Here is an 18,670-nt window from a genome sequence, read left to right on the forward strand (position 1 = left end):
GGCTTCCTGGGCTTAGAAAGTTGGCTCCTGTCTTAGGAGCTTGGGGGGATACCTTGGACAAGTTGTTCTCTGTCCTGAACCTCAATTTCTTCATTTCCTCAGGTGCCCAACCAAGTATAATTGACTTACTGTGAGGGTTGAGTGACTGTCTCTCGAGCTTGGCGTAGGGGCTGTGCGTAGTAGCCGCTGAACAAAATGGGGTCCCTGTGTCAGTGGGACTCCAGGCTCTGAGCAGGGAAGAGCTGGGTGCTCACTCTGTCCGTTGCCCTGGAGAGGCCCCCCGCTCGCTGGAACCTTGTGGAGGTCCTGCGGGAGGTTGCTGGTGTGACCCCAGGGCTAGGGCAGGAATGGAGCGGGGCCCGCGTCCTAGCACAGGGCCGGGAGGTAATAAGAAGTCACAGTCCCAGGCCGTAAGGAGGCGGGTGTCCGGGTCCTGCCCTCCGTTCCTAGTCCCTCTCTCCGCTTCTGCTCATGAGGGGATGGACTGGGGGAGAATGCTGTCCAAGTATTTACTTGGGGAGGCACAATCAGCGGTGCTCAGGGATCAATCCTGGTGGTCCTTGGGGTGCAACCCGCGGTGCTGGGAATCAAAGTGGGGTCAGCTGCCGGCAACCCAAGCCCCTTATGCTCCGAGTTCAAAGTTCCAGCCCCGTCTCTCTAGCTCTTTCCAGGAATTTTGACATTTTGGTTTGTTTTTTTTTTGGGGGGGGGTGAGCCACACTCAGCAATGCTCAGGCTCTGCGCTCCAGGATCACTCAATTGTGGTTGATTCCAGTTATAGAGTGTTACCCCGATTCAGGGGGATTTTAGAGGGCTCCAGGAGTTGAACCTGGCTTGGCCATATGCAAGGGAAGTGCCTTACCTGTGTGCTATTGCTGTACTAGCCAGCCCCGACAGTGCCATTCTTGCCGACAAGAATCTTTCTAGCAGATAGCAGGGGCTTCTTTACTTTATTTTCCTGGATTTTTTTTTTTTTTTTTTGCTACACAAAAAAAAAAGTGTGGGGGGGAAGTGTGTCAGTGATTGAACCCAGACCTCCTTGCGTGCAAAGCCCTAAGTCCAGCCCTTTCAGCACTCTCCCTTGGCCCCAGCTGTTGGGTCTGGAGAAAGCCCCAGTTCCTTGCCTTGGCACCCAAGGTCTTTGGTCTACCGGAGACCTCGCAGCTTTCCTGCCTGCTGCTCCCTCTGCGCATGCTCAGCCATGCTCAGCCTCACCCCTTACTCTTTCTCTGCTGAACTCCTGCTCAGTCCCTAAGCCTCAGTCCCTCCATGTAAGAGCCCCTCCATGACTCCTTAGCCCCTGGGGCAAGGTGGTCTGTCCCCCATAGCTCTTGGCCCACCTCTTCAAGGCAGATGTTGTCATTGGTTACTGCTTCGTGAGCTCAAGTCGGGCTTCTCGGTCAAGCATGGGGCAGGACAAAGGACAGAGGGGCAATGAGCATCTGATGAATGTGGCCCTGAGGCTGGGGGTGTCTCAGAGCCCCTGCCTCCTCACTGGTGGTAATCAGGTGGTAGAAGAGGTTCACCCTGACTGTGGCTCCCCAACTTCTGCACAGTGGACCCTGTGTCTGAGCAGCTTCCGGGGGCTGTGGGGCCAGGAAGGGGCTTGGGGTGGGGGCAGCAGAGGGTGATGGGAGGAAGACGCTTCTGGAGTCAGGTGGCTGAGGCCCTCTCTGGTCCAGCCAGGGGGGGACCTGCCGGCGGCAGTGGAGCAGGAAGAGCGGCTTCCTGGCTGCCCTTGAGCGTGGCGGAAATGACCCGGGCTTGTGAGCAGATCCTGAGAAAATTCTAGGACGTGGCCTTTCCTGCGCTCCGCTCGGCCGGCCGCGGGACAGGAAGGCAGCCGGGTCCCGGGGTGAGCGGAGCACCTGCAGGGTGGTATCCTGAGCTGATAGCAATCACACGCATGATGAAGAAGAGGTGCTGGGTGGCCTGGAGCCAACCCCCCCTCCCCCCGCCCCGGGGATGGTAGTGAGGCAGGGGGCAGGGGTGCAGCCTCTAGTACAGATGGAAGGTGCTGAGACAGCCCAGCGGCATTCTGTGGCTGGTGCGGTACAGGCTGCACCAACGTTTTCAGGAAGCTGGGCACTGCTCTGTGGACCTTGAACAGCAGGCTCGGAGTGTGGCATCTTGGGAGGGTCAGCGGGGAGTGAGTGATGCAAACACTGGAGCCCACGGGCGAGGCACTTCCTGGAGCTCCCGGGAGCAGGTGTCGCCTTGTGCTTTGTCACGGCAAGACGTTTTGCTGATGAGAGAAAGAAGCCCGGGCAGGGCTCACCAGCCGGGTTGAGCTGATGTTTATCCCTGTGCCCCCCCCCAGCCTGTGGCCCCGGGTTCTTCAAGTCTGAGGTGTCCGAGAGCCCCTGCCTGCCGTGCCCTGCACACACGCTGCCGTCCAGCGAGGGGGCTGCCTACTGCGAGTGCGAGGAAGGCTACTACCGGGCGCCGCTGGACCCGCTGGCCCTGCCCTGCACGCGTGAGTCTCACAGCGGGTCGGGTCGGGGGGGGCCCCGGGAGGGGTCGTGTCCCGGCCGAGCTGGGCCCCAACGCCGACCACTCTCTGCAGGTCCGCCCACTGCCCCACACTACCTCACCGCCGTGGGCATGGGGGCCAAAGTGGAGCTGCGCTGGACGCCGCCCCAGGACAACGGGGGCCGGGAGGACATCACCTACAGCGTCACTTGTGAGCAGTGCTGGCCCGAGTCGGGCGAGTGTGGGCCCTGTGAGGCCAGCGTGCGCTACTCGGAGCCGCCGGTCGGCCTCACCCGCACCAGCGTCACCGTCAGTGACCTGGAGCCGCACATGAACTACACCTTTGCCGTCGAGGCCCGCAACGGCGTCTCGGGCCTGGTGAGCAGCCGCAGCTTCCGGACCGCCAGTGTCAGCATCAACCAGACAGGTGAGGGGCCTGCAGAGCCCTGGGGTGCACGGCGAGAGGGGAAGTGCGGGCAGCAGACTTCGAGAGGATGGATGCGTGGGTGCGTGGGGCTCGGCTGTGTCAGGGAGACGCAGTGCAGGGTGGTTGAGACACAGCCTTGGGGCTGGAGAGGTCGCACAGCGGGGAGGCTGCTTTTTCTGCACACACCTGACCTGGGCTCTACCCCCAGCACCCCGTATGATCCCCTGAGCACTGCCAGGAGTGATCCCTGAGCGCAGCGTCAGGGGTCAGCCTTGAGCACTGCCAGGTGAGTTCCCAAAACAAAACAAAAAAGCGCGGTCTCCAGTGCAAGAGAGATAGCATGGGGCCTAAGGCCACTTGGCTTATATATGGTCAATCCCAATGTGATCCCTGACACTATCTGGTGCCGAAGCACCGCTGGGAGTGATCTCTGGGCACCACCAGGTATATGACCCCAAATACAGAATACCCACCTACCTCCCCCCAAAAGTACAATATTCAGAATGATTTCCTAGCTCAGTTACCAAAAAGCAAGTTATTTGATGTCTCTGAACCTCAGTTTCTTCACAGGGCCATTGTGAGTATTTAATAAATTTTTACATGTAAGGCTTTTAGAACAGTGATTCACACACACACACACACACACACACACACACACACACTATGGCAAGATATAGCAAGTCAGGTTTTTTTTGTTTTGTTTTTGTTTGGGGGCCATACCTGGCAGTGTTCAGGGCTTACTCCTAGTTCTGTGCTCAGGGGTCATTCCTGGGGGACCCAGGGGACCATGTGGGATGCCCAGGATAGAACCCTGGTTGCCTGGGTGCAAGGCAAACGCACTCCTCTGCTTTAGCCTAAGTCATCTGCTTTTGTCTATGTGTATTTTTTGGCTTTGGGGCCATACCTGGTGCTCAGAGGACCATGAAGAATTAGGGATTGGACCCAGGGTTTACACATGCAAAGCATGTACCCCAGCCCTCCTCCCACCCCTCATTTTTGGGGGAGGGGGCGTTGCACATCCAGTGGTGATCATGAGCTACTCCTGGCTCTGTGCTTGGGAGTCAATCCTGGCAGTGCTTCGGGGACCATCTTTGGTATCAGGGATCAAACCAGGGCCAGCGGCATACAAGGCAAGCCCCTTCACCCCGGTTCTGTCACTTCAGTTCTTTTTTTTTTTTTTTTTTTAAATTTTGATGTCACAGGTGGGGCTAAACCAGGAGCTGGTGGTTGGTTTGTTTGTTTTTTCTTTTGGGTGGTTGGGGAAGGCAAGCATACCCGGCATTGCCTCTAGGGCGCTTCTGAGATGGTGCTCAAGGGTCACTCCTGGTGGTGTTTAGGGCACCGTGCAGCGCCGGGGTTCGAACCTGGGGCTCCCGCCTACAGAGCATGCACTGTAGCCCTTGGAGCCATCTCCCTGGTGCCTGGAGCCCAGCGCTCTGCGCTGCAGGCTGAGCGTCCTAGGTCGGGGTCCGAGGAGCTGGGCTGTAGGTGGACTACGCATGTTCTCCCACCCAGCGGCGGCTCCTCACACCCGCCCGCCTGCTCTCTTCCCCAGAGCCCCCCAAGGTGAAGCTGGAGGGCCGGAGCAGCACCTCGCTGAGCGTCTCCTGGAGCATCCCCCTGCCTCAGCAGAGCCGCGTGTGGAAGTACGAGGTCACCTACCGCAAGAAGGTAACTCCCGGGGCCCGGGGAGATGGGTCAGGCGCTCGCATTGCATGTGGCCAACTTGGCGTCCACCCCTGGCACCCCATTTGGTCCCTGAGCCTGACCGGAGTGATCCCTGAGCACCGAGCCAGGTGTAAGCCCTGAGCACTGCCAGGTGTACAAAAATCAAAGATGGTGCCTCCGGGTGGGGTTGGGCTACTTAGTCCTGGCTATGCTGCAGGCAGAGGAGGGTCCCCTGTAAGTTCTGCTGCTGAGTGCTCCCCACAGCCAGCTGAAGCGGCTGCACCCCACAGGTGGGGAAACTGAGGCTGGGGATCCTGGACAGGTGTCCCACCGCAGAGGTGGGTGGGAGACGAGATGTGGGGGGGTCTGGAATCCAGGTGCTGGGGATCAGACAGACGTGCGTTTGCTGGCTGTGTGACCTGTAGCTAGTGACTTCCCTTGTCTGAGTGGGTGTGTAAGGGTGGCGAACCAGCGCCCAGCTCTGGCTCACGGCTCCGTCCCCCGCTGGCCACCGCAGGGAGACTCCAACAGCTACAATGTACGCCGCACCGAGGGCTTCTCCGTGACCCTGGACGACCTGACCCCGGACACCACCTACCTGGTGCAGGTGCAGGCGCTGACCCAGGAGGGCCAGGGTGCTGGCAGCAAGGAGCATGAGTTCCAGACGCTGTGTGAGTCGAGGCTCATGTCCCGGGGTGGGAAGCGCAGCCGTGAACTCAGACACGCTCTGTCCTGCTCACCCAGGACCTGGGCGGCCCTGGGGTGTTGGGGCGGGTATCCCGGGCCAAGCCTGGGTGGAGAGTGGGGAGAACCAGGCCTGCATAGGACAGGGGTGGACGTGGGTTTCGGCCTTGGCAGACCCTGTTTGAATCCTGCATGGTGGACAGCAGGGACTCAAGCTCCCCACCCCCACCCCGCTACGGGGTCAGTCTCTGTTCCCCTGGGAAGGCCCCTGCTATGACTCGCGGAGGTGGGAGTAATCAGCCTCGTTCTCAAACTGAAGCCGGTGATGGCACCCACCCCGTGTCTGGGGTCCCTCCGGTGGCCCTTGGTGCCATCGGGGTTGTCGCTGGGATTTGGGGCTCCCTGGTCATCACTGCGTCTCCCTGACAGCCACGGAAGGATCGAGCAACATGGCGATGGTCGGCGGAGTGGCGGTCGGCGTCCTCCTGCTGCTGGTGCTGGCGGGAATCGGCTTCTTCATCCACCGCAGGTGGGTGGGGGGCCCCGGGCTGGGAAGCACTGCCCCTGACCACGCTGTGGGTCCCCCCCGCCCGGCTCACGGTGTGTCACTTCCTCTGGGCACGCCGGCAGGAAGCACCGGGGAACTTTAGTGAGGAAAACCCTGGCCAGGGCCACGTACGGGGTCACTCGAGGGTTGTCGGTGGCGAGGACTGAGCCCTGCGTGGTCATTTCCTCTCCACCCCTCCTCGGCCTTCCCCCTGCCCTCTGCCCTCTGCCCTCTGCTCTGGGCGCTCTCAGGGGACCCGTGTGATGGGCTTCTCACGTGGTGTTTTCCAGGAGGAGCAGCCTGCGAGCGCGCCAGTCGGCGGAAGACGTCTACTTCTCCAAGTCAGGTGAGGAGCGCCTGGTCCCGGGGGCAGGGCTGGAGGGCGGGGTCGCAGGCGGCCCACGGGGGCTGGTCCGGAGCCTCCACACACCCCACAAGCCGGTGTGTGTCTCCTGACGCCCGCTCAGAGCATCTCCTGCCGTGGACCCCCTCCCGGGACCCCCTGCCCTGAGCTGCTTGTGAACCCCCCCTTTCTTCCCTGCTGCAGAACAACTGAAGCCCCTCAAGACGTATGTGGACCCCCACACCTACGAGGACCCCAACCAGGCTGTGCTCAAGTTCACCACGGAGATCCACCCGTCCTGTGTCACTCGGCAGAAGGTGATCGGCGCAGGTGAGGCGGCACCTCTCTGCAGGGGCCGGGCCGGCGGGGAGGCCGAGGGCTCCCAGCTCACCCAGGAACTCCGCCCCACGTACTGCCTGCAGGAGAGTTTGGGGAGGTGTACAAGGGGATGCTGAAGGCGTCGGGGAAGAAGGAGGTGCCCGTGGCCATCAAGACACTAAAGGCCGGCTACACGGAGAAGCAGAGGGTGGACTTCCTCAGTGAGGCCTCCATCATGGGCCAGTTCAGCCACCACAACATCATCCGCCTGGAGGGCGTCGTCTCCAAATGTGAGGCTCGCCCCCCTCCCCCTCTGCGGACGGAGTCTACCCGGGCGGGGGTGGGGGGTGAGGGGGACCACTGCCTCCCACACTGTGTCTCTCTCCTGACCCTGTATCACCCCTACAGACAAGCCAATGATGATCATCACGGAGTACATGGAGAACGGGGCCTTGGACAAGTACCTCCGGGTAAGGAAGTGGGGAAGGTCAGAAAGATAGGAGTTAAGGGGTAAGGGGCTTGGACATGGCTGACCCGGGTTCTAGCCCCAGCATCCCTGCTATGATCCCCCCAGCCCTGCCAGGAGTGATCCCTGAACATAGAACTGGAAATAAGCCCTGAGCATGACTCAAAGCCCCTTCCAGAAAGCTTTAGGGGGACCACAGTGATAATACAGCGGGTAGGGCACCAGCTCTGCAGGTGGCTGATTTGCGTTCACTCCCTGGCACCCCGTTTGCTCCCCTGAGCCCACCAGGAGTGTCCCCTCAGCACAGAGCCGGGAGTAAGCCCTGAGCGCAGCTGGGGTGGCCCCCACACTAGAAACCTAAGAAGGGAGGTGAGGGGCTGGAGCAATAGCACAGCGGGTAGGGCATTTGCCTTGCACACGGCCAACCCGAGTTCGATTCCCAGCATCCCATATGGTCCCCTGAGCACTGCCAGGAGTAATTCCTGAGTGCAGAGCCAGGAGTAACCCCTGTGCATCTCTGGATGTGACCCAAAAAGAAAAAAAAAAAAAAGAAGGGAGGTGAGCATGCCCAGAGGTGAGGGCCCCGGGGGGCCTGCGGCTGGGGGCTGAGGGCCTGTGTCCCCGCAGGAGAAGGACGGGGAGTTCAGCGTGCTGCAGCTGGTGGGCATGCTGCGGGGCATCGCGGCAGGCATGAAGTACCTGGCCAACATGAACTACGTGCACCGCGACCTGGCCGCCCGCAACATCCTGGTCAACAGCAACCTGGTGTGCAAGGTCTCGGACTTCGGGCTGTCCCGCGTGCTGGAGGACGACCCCGAGGCCACCTACACCACCAGCGTGAGTGCCGGGGACCATCATTGCCCGGGCTGGGGGGGTGCTGGATGGTGGCGCCACCGCCGTCCTGCTCCAAGGTCCTCGCCCATGTCCACCCGAGCTATGGACAGCGGGAGCCAAGGTCACCTGCAGGGGCCGTGGTGGAGGGGCTGGGGGGGCAGGAGCAGAGGGGGCCGTCCCGGTGATGGGGCCTGTGTCCCCCGCAGGGCGGCAAGATCCCCATCCGCTGGACGGCGCCCGAGGCCATTTCCTACCGCAAGTTCACCTCGGCCAGTGACGTGTGGAGCTTCGGCATTGTCATGTGGGAGGTGATGACCTACGGCGAGCGGCCCTACTGGGAGCTGTCGAACCATGAGGTGGGTTCCCTCCCCACTAGAGCCGACACCCCTCCCCTCCCTACACGCTCCCGTCCCCCGGGCTGTGCAGAGAAGGGCTGTCAGGGGAGAGGGGCCACTAACCGTCCTCTGGATCAGCCCTTCGGTTGCTGAGTATATGTGTTAGGTGGGTGGGCCTGTGAGACACCAGGCCTCGTGCTATGTTCCAGGTACAGGATCTGGAAAGTGTGCAGATGTGCAGGTGTGTGTGTGTGTGTGTGTGTGTGTGTGTGTGTGTGTGTGTCTGTGTGTGTCTCTGAGTGTCTCTGTTTGTCTCTATGTGTCTCTGTGTGTGCATGGAGTGTGCATGTCTGGTGCCTTGTGCAACCTGGAAGCCTGGAGTGGGTCCTGCAGGAGGTTGTGTGTCTGCAGACCTGGGCACAGTAGTGTGGGTAGCAGGTGAAGGCAAGGAGGGGAAATGTGCTCCAGCCCAGAGCTTCCTAAGCTCCTTCCATGCCTTTTATTTACCTTTATATTTATTAAGGATTTTGGTCATACCCGGCAGTGCTCAGGGCTTACTCCTGGCTTTGTGCTCAGGGATCACTCCTGATGGGTCTTGGGGGACCATAACGGGGTACCGGGGCCCAAACCCTGTTGAGCAGTGTGCAAGGCAAGTGCCTGCCCACTGTACTATCTCTGGCCCCTTGAGGCCTCTTTTCGCATGATGAGAAATGAAACACAAACAAGCACTTCCAGAAACGTTTTGGATTTGTGACATGGTTGATTCGAGTTAATTTTTGGTTGTGGTGTGTTCAAAAGCCTTTCATTTCTTGCCAAATTGTTGCAACCCCCATATTCAGTTACACGGCCCCATGTGGGGTGGCAACCCACATTTTAAGAAACTCAGCTCTCTTGGGGCTGGAGCGATAGGAAAGGGGGTAGGGTGTTTACCTTGCATGTGGCTGACCTGGGTTTGATCCCTGGCATCCCATATGGCCCCTTGAGCATTGTCAGAAGTAATTCCTGAGCACAGAATCAGGACTAACGCCAGGTATGGTCCCCAGAGAACAACAAAAACCTTGAATCTAGCCAAAGGGCACAGGACAGACCAGACTCCATGTTTTCCAAAGTGGGAAGATGACCCCAGTGTGGTGCTTCTTTGGTAGCCCAATAAATTGAGTCATAGGGTCATTAGCCTCCAAATTCCACTCTGCACTCGGGTGGTTGAGGGGGCGTTCGTGGCCTCTGGTGCAATCATGGGTGCTTTCTGTTGGTTCAGTTAAAGAAGGTAGAATTCCAGGTGGGTGCTGAGTGATTTATTTTTTCTGAAAAAGGAGCAGTAGGCCAAATAAGTCTGGGACCCTCGGGACTGGAGGAAGGCTGACTGCAGGGGACATGGTGCGGTTGCTGCCTGGGGTGTCCGCTGGGGACTCCCTGGAACTCAGAATGAGCCTCATAGCACCCGCTCCTAGTGCAGTTCTGAAGATTTGTATCCAGCACAAGGAAGGGCCCGTGAGCGAGAGATGCTCAGAGGCCATTAGGAGTCACCCCCAAGTACTGAGCTGGGAATCGCCTCCAAATACCAGCAGATGTGGCTCCCCAACAAAGCAAGAGGAAAGGAGAGAAACTTATCCACCTGTTTCTGGGCCTCTGCTCACCTCTGTATGATTCCTGGGGGGCCTGCACAGGAATGAATGGGAGCTGTGAAGTTGCCCCCCTCCCACACACATCCAACCACTTCCTTCCATGGCAGTTTTGCTCATTTGGCGCGTCCCTTCCTTCAGGTGATGAAGGCCATCAACGATGGCTTCCGGCTCCCCACGCCCATGGACTGCCCCTCTGCCATCTACCAGCTTATGATGCAGTGCTGGCAGCAGGACCGCGCCCGGCGCCCCAAGTTCGCCGACATTGTCAGCATCCTCGACAAGCTCATCCGAGCCCCCGACTCCCTCAAGACCCTGGCTGACTTTGACCCCCGGTGAGCACCATGCCCCGTGTCCGAGGCAGCTCCCCCACTGAGCCTCTTCAGCCAGGGAGGGTGGGGGGACACTGCTACTAAGTATAAGCGGAGCAGCTGCCCTGATAGGAAGTGGGCCGGATCCCGCATTCAGCACTGCCCATGTTGAAGTGCATTCAAGCAGACGGCCTCAGCGTGATGCTCTTTGGGAGCCCAGGAAACTGAGTCATAGGGTCATCAAGGGTCTGCGGTGCTGGCCATGGGCCAGACTGGGGTTGTGACTTTCAGACCCGCGTCTCCCTCTGGATAGCTTGCTGATGGTGATTCTCGGCAGCAGGGGCAGAGGGAGCAACCCTAAAGCTAAACTAAACCATTGAGTGTTGATGGACGGACGTGCCCACTGTGTCCCTGGGTCCCACCAGCCACGGCGTCCCCATCACCCAGAGGAGGAAGCTGAGGCATGGTCCAGGGGGAGGGAGCAGCCACGGGGGGAATGCTGCAGCACCTCATCGTGGGTGGTGGTCTTGTTGTAGGGTGTCCATCCGGCTGCCCAGCACCAGCGGCTCAGAGGGAGTCCCCTTCCGCACGGTGTCCGAGTGGCTGGAGTCCATCAAGATGCAACAGTACACGGAGCATTTCCTGGCGGCCGGCTACACCGCCATCGAGAAGGTGGTGCAGATGACCAACGAGTAAGTTGTCCAGCCTCTGCCCGTCGGGCATCCCCCTCCTCTTGGCGCCCTCCTTTCTCTTCCTCTCCTGCTCTCTCTCGGGCGGAGAGAGAGACTTTGCAGGAAGGGCAGGACCAGGCTGGCAGCCAGCAATTCTGCACGCCTGCTCTTGGCTCCCTCCTCTTCCTGCGTCTCTTTTTCCAGAGTGGGAAAATAATAGCATTGTAACAACAGCGGCGTTTCTCAGGGCCCCCTGTGTGCCAGCTTTGGGCTCAGCACTTTGGATCAATTCTCCCGATAACTTGGTGCGGTGGGGGCTGTCGGTTCCAGGTGCACAGGTGGAAGACAGGTACAGGAAGGTGCAGGGACCTGCCACGAGTCGCATGGCCACGAGGGGCAGAGTCAGTTTGCCGCCGCTGTGGCTAGCCGAGGTCCAGAGCTCAGGGATCATCAGCCGGTGGCCGTAGGTGGAGAAACTAAGGCTTGGAAGGTTCTGTTTGGGCTGACTCCAGGTCCCGAGGCTTTCTCTGCGTCTGGGGAAGGAAAGACTTACCTTCGCTTCCCTTGACAGCCATTCCCTGGCTGGGTTCCCTTTGAGCCTTGCGAAGAGATGCTATTCACCTTTCGCCGTTGAACAAATGGGGAAACTGAGGCCTGAGAGGTTGCATAGCTTCCCCCAAGGTCATTTCGTAGCAGCCTGTTCAGAGTTCATCTCTCTAGGGTGCCAAGAAGAAAGGGGCAGAGCCTTGGCACCTCGTGGCTGGATCCAGAAGTCAGGGCCCCAGACTGCTCCCCCCGCCTCCCAGTACCTCTGCCAGTGTGTTAACTCCCAGCCTTGTGCTCCAGTCTGGTGAGAAGGACCAGCTGCCTCATCCCCTGGGTTCAGACCTTGGCTGCCCACTGTCTCCTACTCAACATCAGGGCCCTTTCCCGGCAGGGCCTTCCTTGGCCAGACACCTCCTCCCGCCCCAGAAAGGAGAGGACATTATCTTCTTGGCCTTTTGTGCCTCTAAAAATAGTGTTGGTCTCCATAGTCCAGCTGGGACAGGGTCCAAGGTCATGGCAGCAAAGGGGCCCAGGGCTGGGAGGTTTTGGGAACCCCAGGGAGGGGATGAGCCAGGCCTCCTGCTGTTCTGGGTCACAGAAGTTCTGGGATTTGGGCCTGTGTCCGAATGTCCTGAAAACCCCTCGGCTGGGAGTTTGACGTGCCAGTCACGGCCGCACGGGTCCATCCCAGCGCAGGGCCAGGAATGCAGTCAGGCCAGGCCAGAGCTGTGGGAAGAGCTGGTGGGATCAGACCGTTTGCTGCCCGTCAGTGCAGGGACCCCTCTTGGACTCGGCTGCCGCCATCACTGTTGCTCTTTGGCAGAGGGGGCCCCGACCCTGCCGCCTGGCTTTCCGTCCTCCCCACGGGATGGCCGGTGACCAGCCTGGTGCACAGGGGGCTTTCCTGGGTCCCGCTCCTCCCACTCTTGCTTCCCCCTCCCCCCCGCACCGTCAGGCTTGCAGCGTCAACCAGGGCTTCTGGGTTCCTTCCTTTGTCCCGGGACCTTGAGGCAGCCACCACTGCCTGTCCGAAGGCCCCCACCTTGGACAGTGGAGCTTCTCGGGGTGAGCAGAACTGAATGCAGAGGGGAGCTTGCAGGAAACACATGTTCTTGGAAACGTCCCGAAATAGCCCGGGGTGCTCCTCGGTCAATTCCTTTCCCACGGACGGAGACAGGGGCTGTCTTGGACGGATGGAGGCTCTGTGTGTGTGTGTGTTGTGTGTGTGTGTGTGTGTGTGTGTGTGTGTGTGTGTGTGTGTGTGAGATATGTTTTGAAAAGGCCTAGATAAAGGCAGGAAATCATTCCACGCTCCCTCTTCCCACCCGCCCGTTGGTGTTCCAGGCCGGGGCCTGTGACTCACCCCACCACCGCCTCCGTTGCACTCACTCTTTACAAATACATGAAATAAATGGGGAATGGGGATCTCTGAGCCGTTTTCCAGTCCGCAGGCCCTGTCCACACATGCCGTGGGGGCTGGTGGGATGTGTTGAGGTTCAGCGTTGCCGGGACAGGGTCGGGGTTTGGGCCTAACCCTCCTACCTCGCCTTCTCACCCTCCCTGCTTCTAAGAGCTGGTCTTGGCTGCCTTTCTCAGCCCGAGTTGTCAACAGGTTATTTTATTTTATTTTATTTTATGGGTGTGTGTGTGGGGGAGGTTGGGGGCGTTGGGTCATACCTGGCAGTGCTCAGGGGTTACTCCTGGCTCTGTACATAGGAATTACTCCTGGTGGGGCTTGGGGGAACCACACGGGATGCTAGGGCTCGAACCCAGGTCAACTGCATGGAAACCAAGCGCCTTACCCACTGGCCTATCTCTCCAGCCCCTCAACAGGTTATTTTATTGGTTGATTTTATTTCTTCTGTCTTTTTTTATTGGGGGAGGCCCCATTAGTGATTATTACCCATCTGGGCTGGTGTTTCAATGCAGGGGTCAGAGGATGTGGTGCTGCTCGGACCCCATGGTCCTGGGGAGACCCGGGCCACCACCCCTGCCTGCTGGGTCCAGGGGGAGATTGAACCCAGCAGCTGCTGTGCCCACTGGGGCCACGTCCCTGGCCCTCTGAGTGTTTTGGCTAAGCAACACGGTGGATGTCACCCCACGCCCCCCGTGCAGGACAGTGCCAGGCCCGACCCAAGGCCAAGCTGGTGTCTGGGGCACAGGCAGGCTCATGAGTCTCTGGATCTTCGCCGGCCTCAGCAGAGCCATTCTCCACTCATTGGTCCTTCGGCCCAGAGCAGGTGCTCACAGTAGGTGCTCCCGGAGGATCAGGGCTGCCAAAGCTTCTGCCCAGGTGGCCCAACTTGTGCATGTCCATGAGGGCAATGGAGGGAGTATCTGCCCCGCCTCCCCGGAGTGGGACGGGGATCAGAGACTGGGCCAGCAGCAGGCGGGGCATGGACCACAGGAGGCTGGCTGAGACCCATAGCCCAGTGTGCCTCTGTGCTTAAGAAACGAGGCGGATGGGCCGGAGTGAGAGGACAGCATGCAGGGCATTTGCCTTGTGTGCAGGACAACCCAGATTGGTCCCTGAGCACCACCAGGAGTGATTCCTGAGCTCAAAGCCAGGAGTAGCCCCTGAGCATTGCCAAGTGTGACCCCGCAAAGCCAAAAAATAAAAAATAAAGTAAAATAAGGTGGGAGGGGGCGGGGGGGCGGGCATGAGAGATGGCAAACAGGGTTCACGCCTCTGCTTTTTTTGTTTGTTTGGATTTGGGGCCACACCCTGTGGTGCTCGAGGCTTATTCCCAGTGCTATGCCAGGGCTTGAACCCTGGTTGCCCGCCATGTGCAAGCCAAGTGCCCTGCCCACTGTACAATCTCTCTGGCCCTGCCTGGCTCTGCTTTGCCTGCAAGTGTGTGTGTGGGGGGTGGTGCTCAGCTTGATCTCTGGCTCGGTATGATCCATCAAGCCCTACCGGGAGCGACCCCAAGCACTGAGCTAGTTTGTCCCTGACCATGGCTGGGTGGAAGCCCAAAGTCAAAAGAAGCACAGCGGGCAGGGCATTTGCCTTGCGCGTGGCCAGTCGATTCCCAGCATCCCATATGATCCCCCAGTACCGTCAGGAGTAATTCCTGAGTGCAGAGCCAGGAGTAACCCCTGTGCATCGCCGGGTGTGACCTGAAAAGCAAAAAAAAAAAAAAGGGAAAAGGGGCGCAGGGATCAGGTTGGGTGGCCAGCTGCATCTCAGCAAAGAAGCCAAGGAAGGCTCCAGCACAGGGAGCGTCATCCCTGGCTTTGAAGGTCGTGGGGACCAGTAGCCTCCTGCCCCCCAGCTGGCACCAGTCTGGGAGAGGGCTTCCAGAGCCTGGGCACTGGCGCAGTCTCCACTAAACATTTATTCACTCACCCATCCATCCACCCATTCATTCATTCCTTCAGCAGACAGGCCTTGAGGGCCGACTGTGAACCAGGCCCCTCTGGGAGCCTGGGAGGGGGGCAGGGAGAAGCCCACCCGCCCCACCCCACCCCCCGGGGAAGCAGCTCTCTGCCCTGGCCCTCTGGGTGCCCGCACACCCCGCTGCATCCTGAACCATGTGCCAGCGCTGGATGGAGCAGACTCTCGGGCCGCCGTCACAGGTCCTGGTGTGCGACTCCGGAGCTGGGCCCAAGGTTCTGCCTTTTCAGGCCTGGTGGTCCGGGTACCTGGGGGGCAGCCACTGCAACCCTCCAGGTGCGGGGGGAACCCTGCTGCTTTCTCCACACCCCCCCACCTGGGAGATAGATAGGAAGTTCTTCCAGATGCCCGACCTTTGCCCTTCCCGGTGCAGCACCAGCCCCTCCCAGGCCCGTGGCCCCTCCCCACGCACCTGGGGCCGCCTTCCCTGTGGGAAAGTCATGGCTCCGGAATTGCCAAGCGGAGCCCTGTACCGTATAATTAGCTCCATTTACTGCCAGGAGCCGGCCCGTAAAAACCTGGGTGTTTTCATGGGTTTGGGCTGGTGGGTGAGGACAGTGGAGGAGAGAACTCCCAGTGTGCGCAATAAACATCTGCTCCAGGGCTCCCGGGAGCATAAGTGGTTTTATGAGGGATGGAGGGGCACGGCAGGGGTGGCAGGGACGGCTCCTGGCACCTCTTTTCCTCTGCTGCCCCTTCCGGGGGGCTCCACCCTCCAGGGGTGCTAGAATCCCGCTTTGCAGGGAGGACACAGGTACCTCAAGGGAAAGCTCCCCTGACTTGGGTGACTGAGTCAACTGACGGGGTGACCCCAGAGCCCCTTCTATTAGAAACCAGCAAAATCCTTGACGGGACCGTAGCAAGAATTTCCTGGGGTTGGAGCGACAGTATGGTGGGTAGGCATTTGAGGTACACACAGCTGACCTGGGTTTGATCCCTGGCATCTCAGAGGGTCCCCTGAAAACTGTCAAGAGTAATTCCTGAGTGCAGAGCTAGGAGTTATCCCTGAGTATCGCTGGGTGTGGCACAGAAACCAACCAACAAAAAAAATCCCTGGAGCTGAGGAGATACTCAATGGACTGCAGCATGTACTTTGCATGCCGGAGCCCTGGGTTCAATACCCAGCACCTTATGGTCCCTTGAGCACCCTGGGGAGTGAGCACCAAACTGGGAATGGTTTCCAAGCACTGCTGGGTCTGGTCCCCTAAACACCAAAGTGTTCCCGAGTCTCTCGGTGAGCAGAGGGAGTGGGGGTGAGGTAAGGTGATGACTGGGGAGAGATGTTGGGTGGAGACATTTAAGCAACACCTCTGTACCCATGCCCCTGGGAATGACAGCACTTCTGGGGAAGGGAGCAGGTGTCAACTGGGGACATTGAGATACATAAAGGCCTTAGGGGCATTTGTCACAGTCCGTCTAATTTCCAGCTCTTGTGCCTCCCTGCTGTGGGAAGGAGTCACCTTGGGCAAGTCACTGCGCCTCAGTGTCCTCATCTTAAGGCTAGAGGTGTGGAACAAGACCACCTCCCTCGAAGATAGCCTTGCAGAGGCTAGAGTGAAAGCACAGTGGGTAGGGTGCTTGTATTGCATGTGGCTGACCCGAGTTTGATCCCGGCACCCCCTATGACCCCCTGAGCCCCGCTTGGAGTGATCCCTGAGCACAGCTGGGTGTGCCCACACACACCAAAAAAGGAAAAAAAAATAATGAAGCAACAAAGATAATCGCGCCGATTTGACTTAGTTGGAGTGTCTGTTGTGTTCTTCATGTGGCCGATGGCTTTCCTGATGCAGTTCCTCCTGCGAGACCTTGTCTCCCCTCTCCCCCTCCCAACCTCCTTTCCCCCATGTCCCCTTCCCCCATCTCATCTCATCAGGCCCCTCATGCTCCCTCTCTCCTTGTCCACCTGCAGAGACATCAAGAGGATTGGGGTGCGGCTGCCGGGCCACCAGAAACGCATCGCCTACAGCCTCCTGGGACTCAAGGACCAGGTGAACACAGTGGGGATCCCCATCTGAGCCCTGGCAAGGCCTCGGAACCCCTCGGCCAAGAATACTTGAAGAAGCGGCCTGGCTTCCCTGCCCGCTCTGCGCTGGGCCACCACCAGGGACCTTATTTATTTCTAGTTGTTTTTATTGGTGCCACTCTGAGACCTCGGCTGGGGCCGTGGACGACGCTTTGGCCTGAACTGAGACGGACCCTGGGCTGGGAGGGTCTTCTGCGATAGAGAACGGACAGACAGCCAAGCACTTAGCAGGCACCGGCGTGTTCCCAGCATCCCTTGGGGCAGGGGCCCTGCCAAAGCCTTCGGACGTACCAGACATTTCCCATTGGACTTTCTCTTCGCCGCCTTGGGGGAAGGGGGTGTTAGCCTGAGGGCTCACGGATGGGGCACCTCCAGTCCCACCCCCTCACCACCAGGTAGACAGCAAATTCAGCTGCGTGACACCCAAACTGGTTCCCCCGCCTTCTAGTGCCTTCCTCAGCCCCCCCAGGCCCTGTCCTCAGCCCCAGTGGGCCAGACTCCTGCTCCCCAGGGCCCTCACAGGATGCTTGGTTGTGTTGAGGTGTTTTTTTTTTAAAAAAAAAATATATAGAGAGAGATATATATTTTTTGTACTTGGAGAGAGTGTGTGTGTGGCAGGGGGGCCCCAGCCGGGGCTGGGGACGGCCAAGGAGGGCCTGTATCAGACATTCCCTGGGCTGGGGTCGGTGCTGGCAGGATTATCTGCCTGTCCCCCAGTCCATCCGCTCTCTCTCACCCCTTTAGACAACATTCACTACTCTGTCAGTGTTAATGACTTTGTTTTGTTGGGTATTTTTTTTTTTGGAACTTAATTTATTATTATTGTTTTTTATATTTATTGTTAGGAAATGACTTGTTTCTGCTCTAAAATAAAGTTGCAGATGGTTCAAACTGATCTTGGACTCTCAGTGGGGGTGGCGAGGCCTTCTGCGTCAGAAGTGGGGCACGAAGGGGTTCCCCCACCCTCCATGGTTAAAGAGTTTCTTCTGTAAGGCCTATGGTGTGTAACCTTGGGAGCAGGGGTGGGTGGGAGTTGGGCAGGGGGCCAGAGAGTGGGAGCCCCACCTCCTTGCAGGCCTGTCCATCACCTTTGATGTCCAGGCTTCTGAGAAGCCCTGCCCTCCTACACGTCCCCACAGAGCTGTTGTAAGATTCTTCGACCATCCTCGGAGAACTCTAAGGTTTACCAAAGCTTTGACAAGTGTCGGCTTGCTGAAGCCTTTGCATGCCCATTTTACAGAAGAGGAAGACCAAGGCCAGACCCAGGGACCAGGCTTGCCCAAGGCCACACAGCCAGTTAAAGGCAGAAGCCAGCATTGCAAGCAGGGTGGGGAAGCCCAGGGAGGTGTTTTTCTCACAGGTGAGGAGACAGCCTCAGAGATGTGCAGCGACTTGTCCTAAGTCACACAGCAGGAAGTTGCCGAGGACAGGGCGGGGGAAACCCGAGTCCACACTTCAAACTCTGAGCCTTCTCCGCTAATAGCAGGTTGCTGCCCTGCGTGCCGGGGCTTGTCCGGAGCGGGACTTGGGGAGGTGTTGGGTGCAGGTGGCCGGGTGAGTGGAGCTGGTCCGGGCCTCGGGAGAGGGCTTCCTGGAGCTCAGGCTTCAGGGACAGAGAGGAACAGTGCGGAGCAGCTGTGGGAGAGGATGATGCAGGCAGGGCTGAGGCAGAGGCATGAAATCGGAAGGTTGTGCAAGGGACCACGGGCAGTTTGGTGTTATTAGGGCGTGATCCGAGCTGGGGAGGCTCCGGGGCCTTGTCAGCAGGGCCAGGAGCAGCGAGATTAAGTTTCAGGCAATGGGGAACCACTGAAGGTTGAAAGTAGGGTCAGAGTAATTATTTTTTTTGGGGGGGAAGGGAGACTTGGGGCCACACCTGGCAGTGCTTAAAGCTGACTCTTGGCTCTGCACTCAGGGATCATTCCTGGAGGGGGTCCAGGGACCGTCGGTGGTACCTGAGGCCAAACACAGGTGGGCTGCATGCAAGGCAAGTGCCTTGCCCACTG

The 18,670-nt window shown here is 59.0% G+C and overlaps 1 protein-coding gene across 1 annotated transcript in view; it reads left to right on the forward strand.

The window, feature by feature from the left end:
• EPHA2 (EPH receptor A2) overlaps positions 1-17,549 on the forward strand; it is a 32,071-nt gene extending 14,522 nt beyond the window's left edge. Inside the window, exons 4-17 of the mRNA XM_004603367.2 lie at positions 2,321-2,476; positions 2,567-2,899; positions 4,455-4,570; positions 5,085-5,238; positions 5,681-5,780; positions 6,089-6,144; positions 6,346-6,471; positions 6,564-6,749; positions 6,868-6,929; positions 7,553-7,762; positions 7,966-8,115; positions 9,858-10,051; positions 10,564-10,719; positions 16,551-17,549. Coding sequence (XP_004603424.1) covers positions 2,321-2,476; positions 2,567-2,899; positions 4,455-4,570; positions 5,085-5,238; positions 5,681-5,780; positions 6,089-6,144; positions 6,346-6,471; positions 6,564-6,749; positions 6,868-6,929; positions 7,553-7,762; positions 7,966-8,115; positions 9,858-10,051; positions 10,564-10,719; positions 16,551-16,656 — 2,105 coding nt within the window. The 3' untranslated portion in view covers positions 16,657-17,549. The remainder of the gene's footprint in view (positions 1-2,320; positions 2,477-2,566; positions 2,900-4,454; positions 4,571-5,084; positions 5,239-5,680; positions 5,781-6,088; positions 6,145-6,345; positions 6,472-6,563; positions 6,750-6,867; positions 6,930-7,552; positions 7,763-7,965; positions 8,116-9,857; positions 10,052-10,563; positions 10,720-16,550) is intronic.
• The last annotated feature ends 1,121 nt before the right edge of the window (positions 17,550-18,670 follow it).

This window comes from Sorex araneus, chromosome 5 (genome assembly GCF_027595985.1).
Source record: "Sorex araneus isolate mSorAra2 chromosome 5, mSorAra2.pri, whole genome shotgun sequence".
Taxonomy (NCBI): Eukaryota; Metazoa; Chordata; class Mammalia; order Eulipotyphla; family Soricidae; genus Sorex; species Sorex araneus.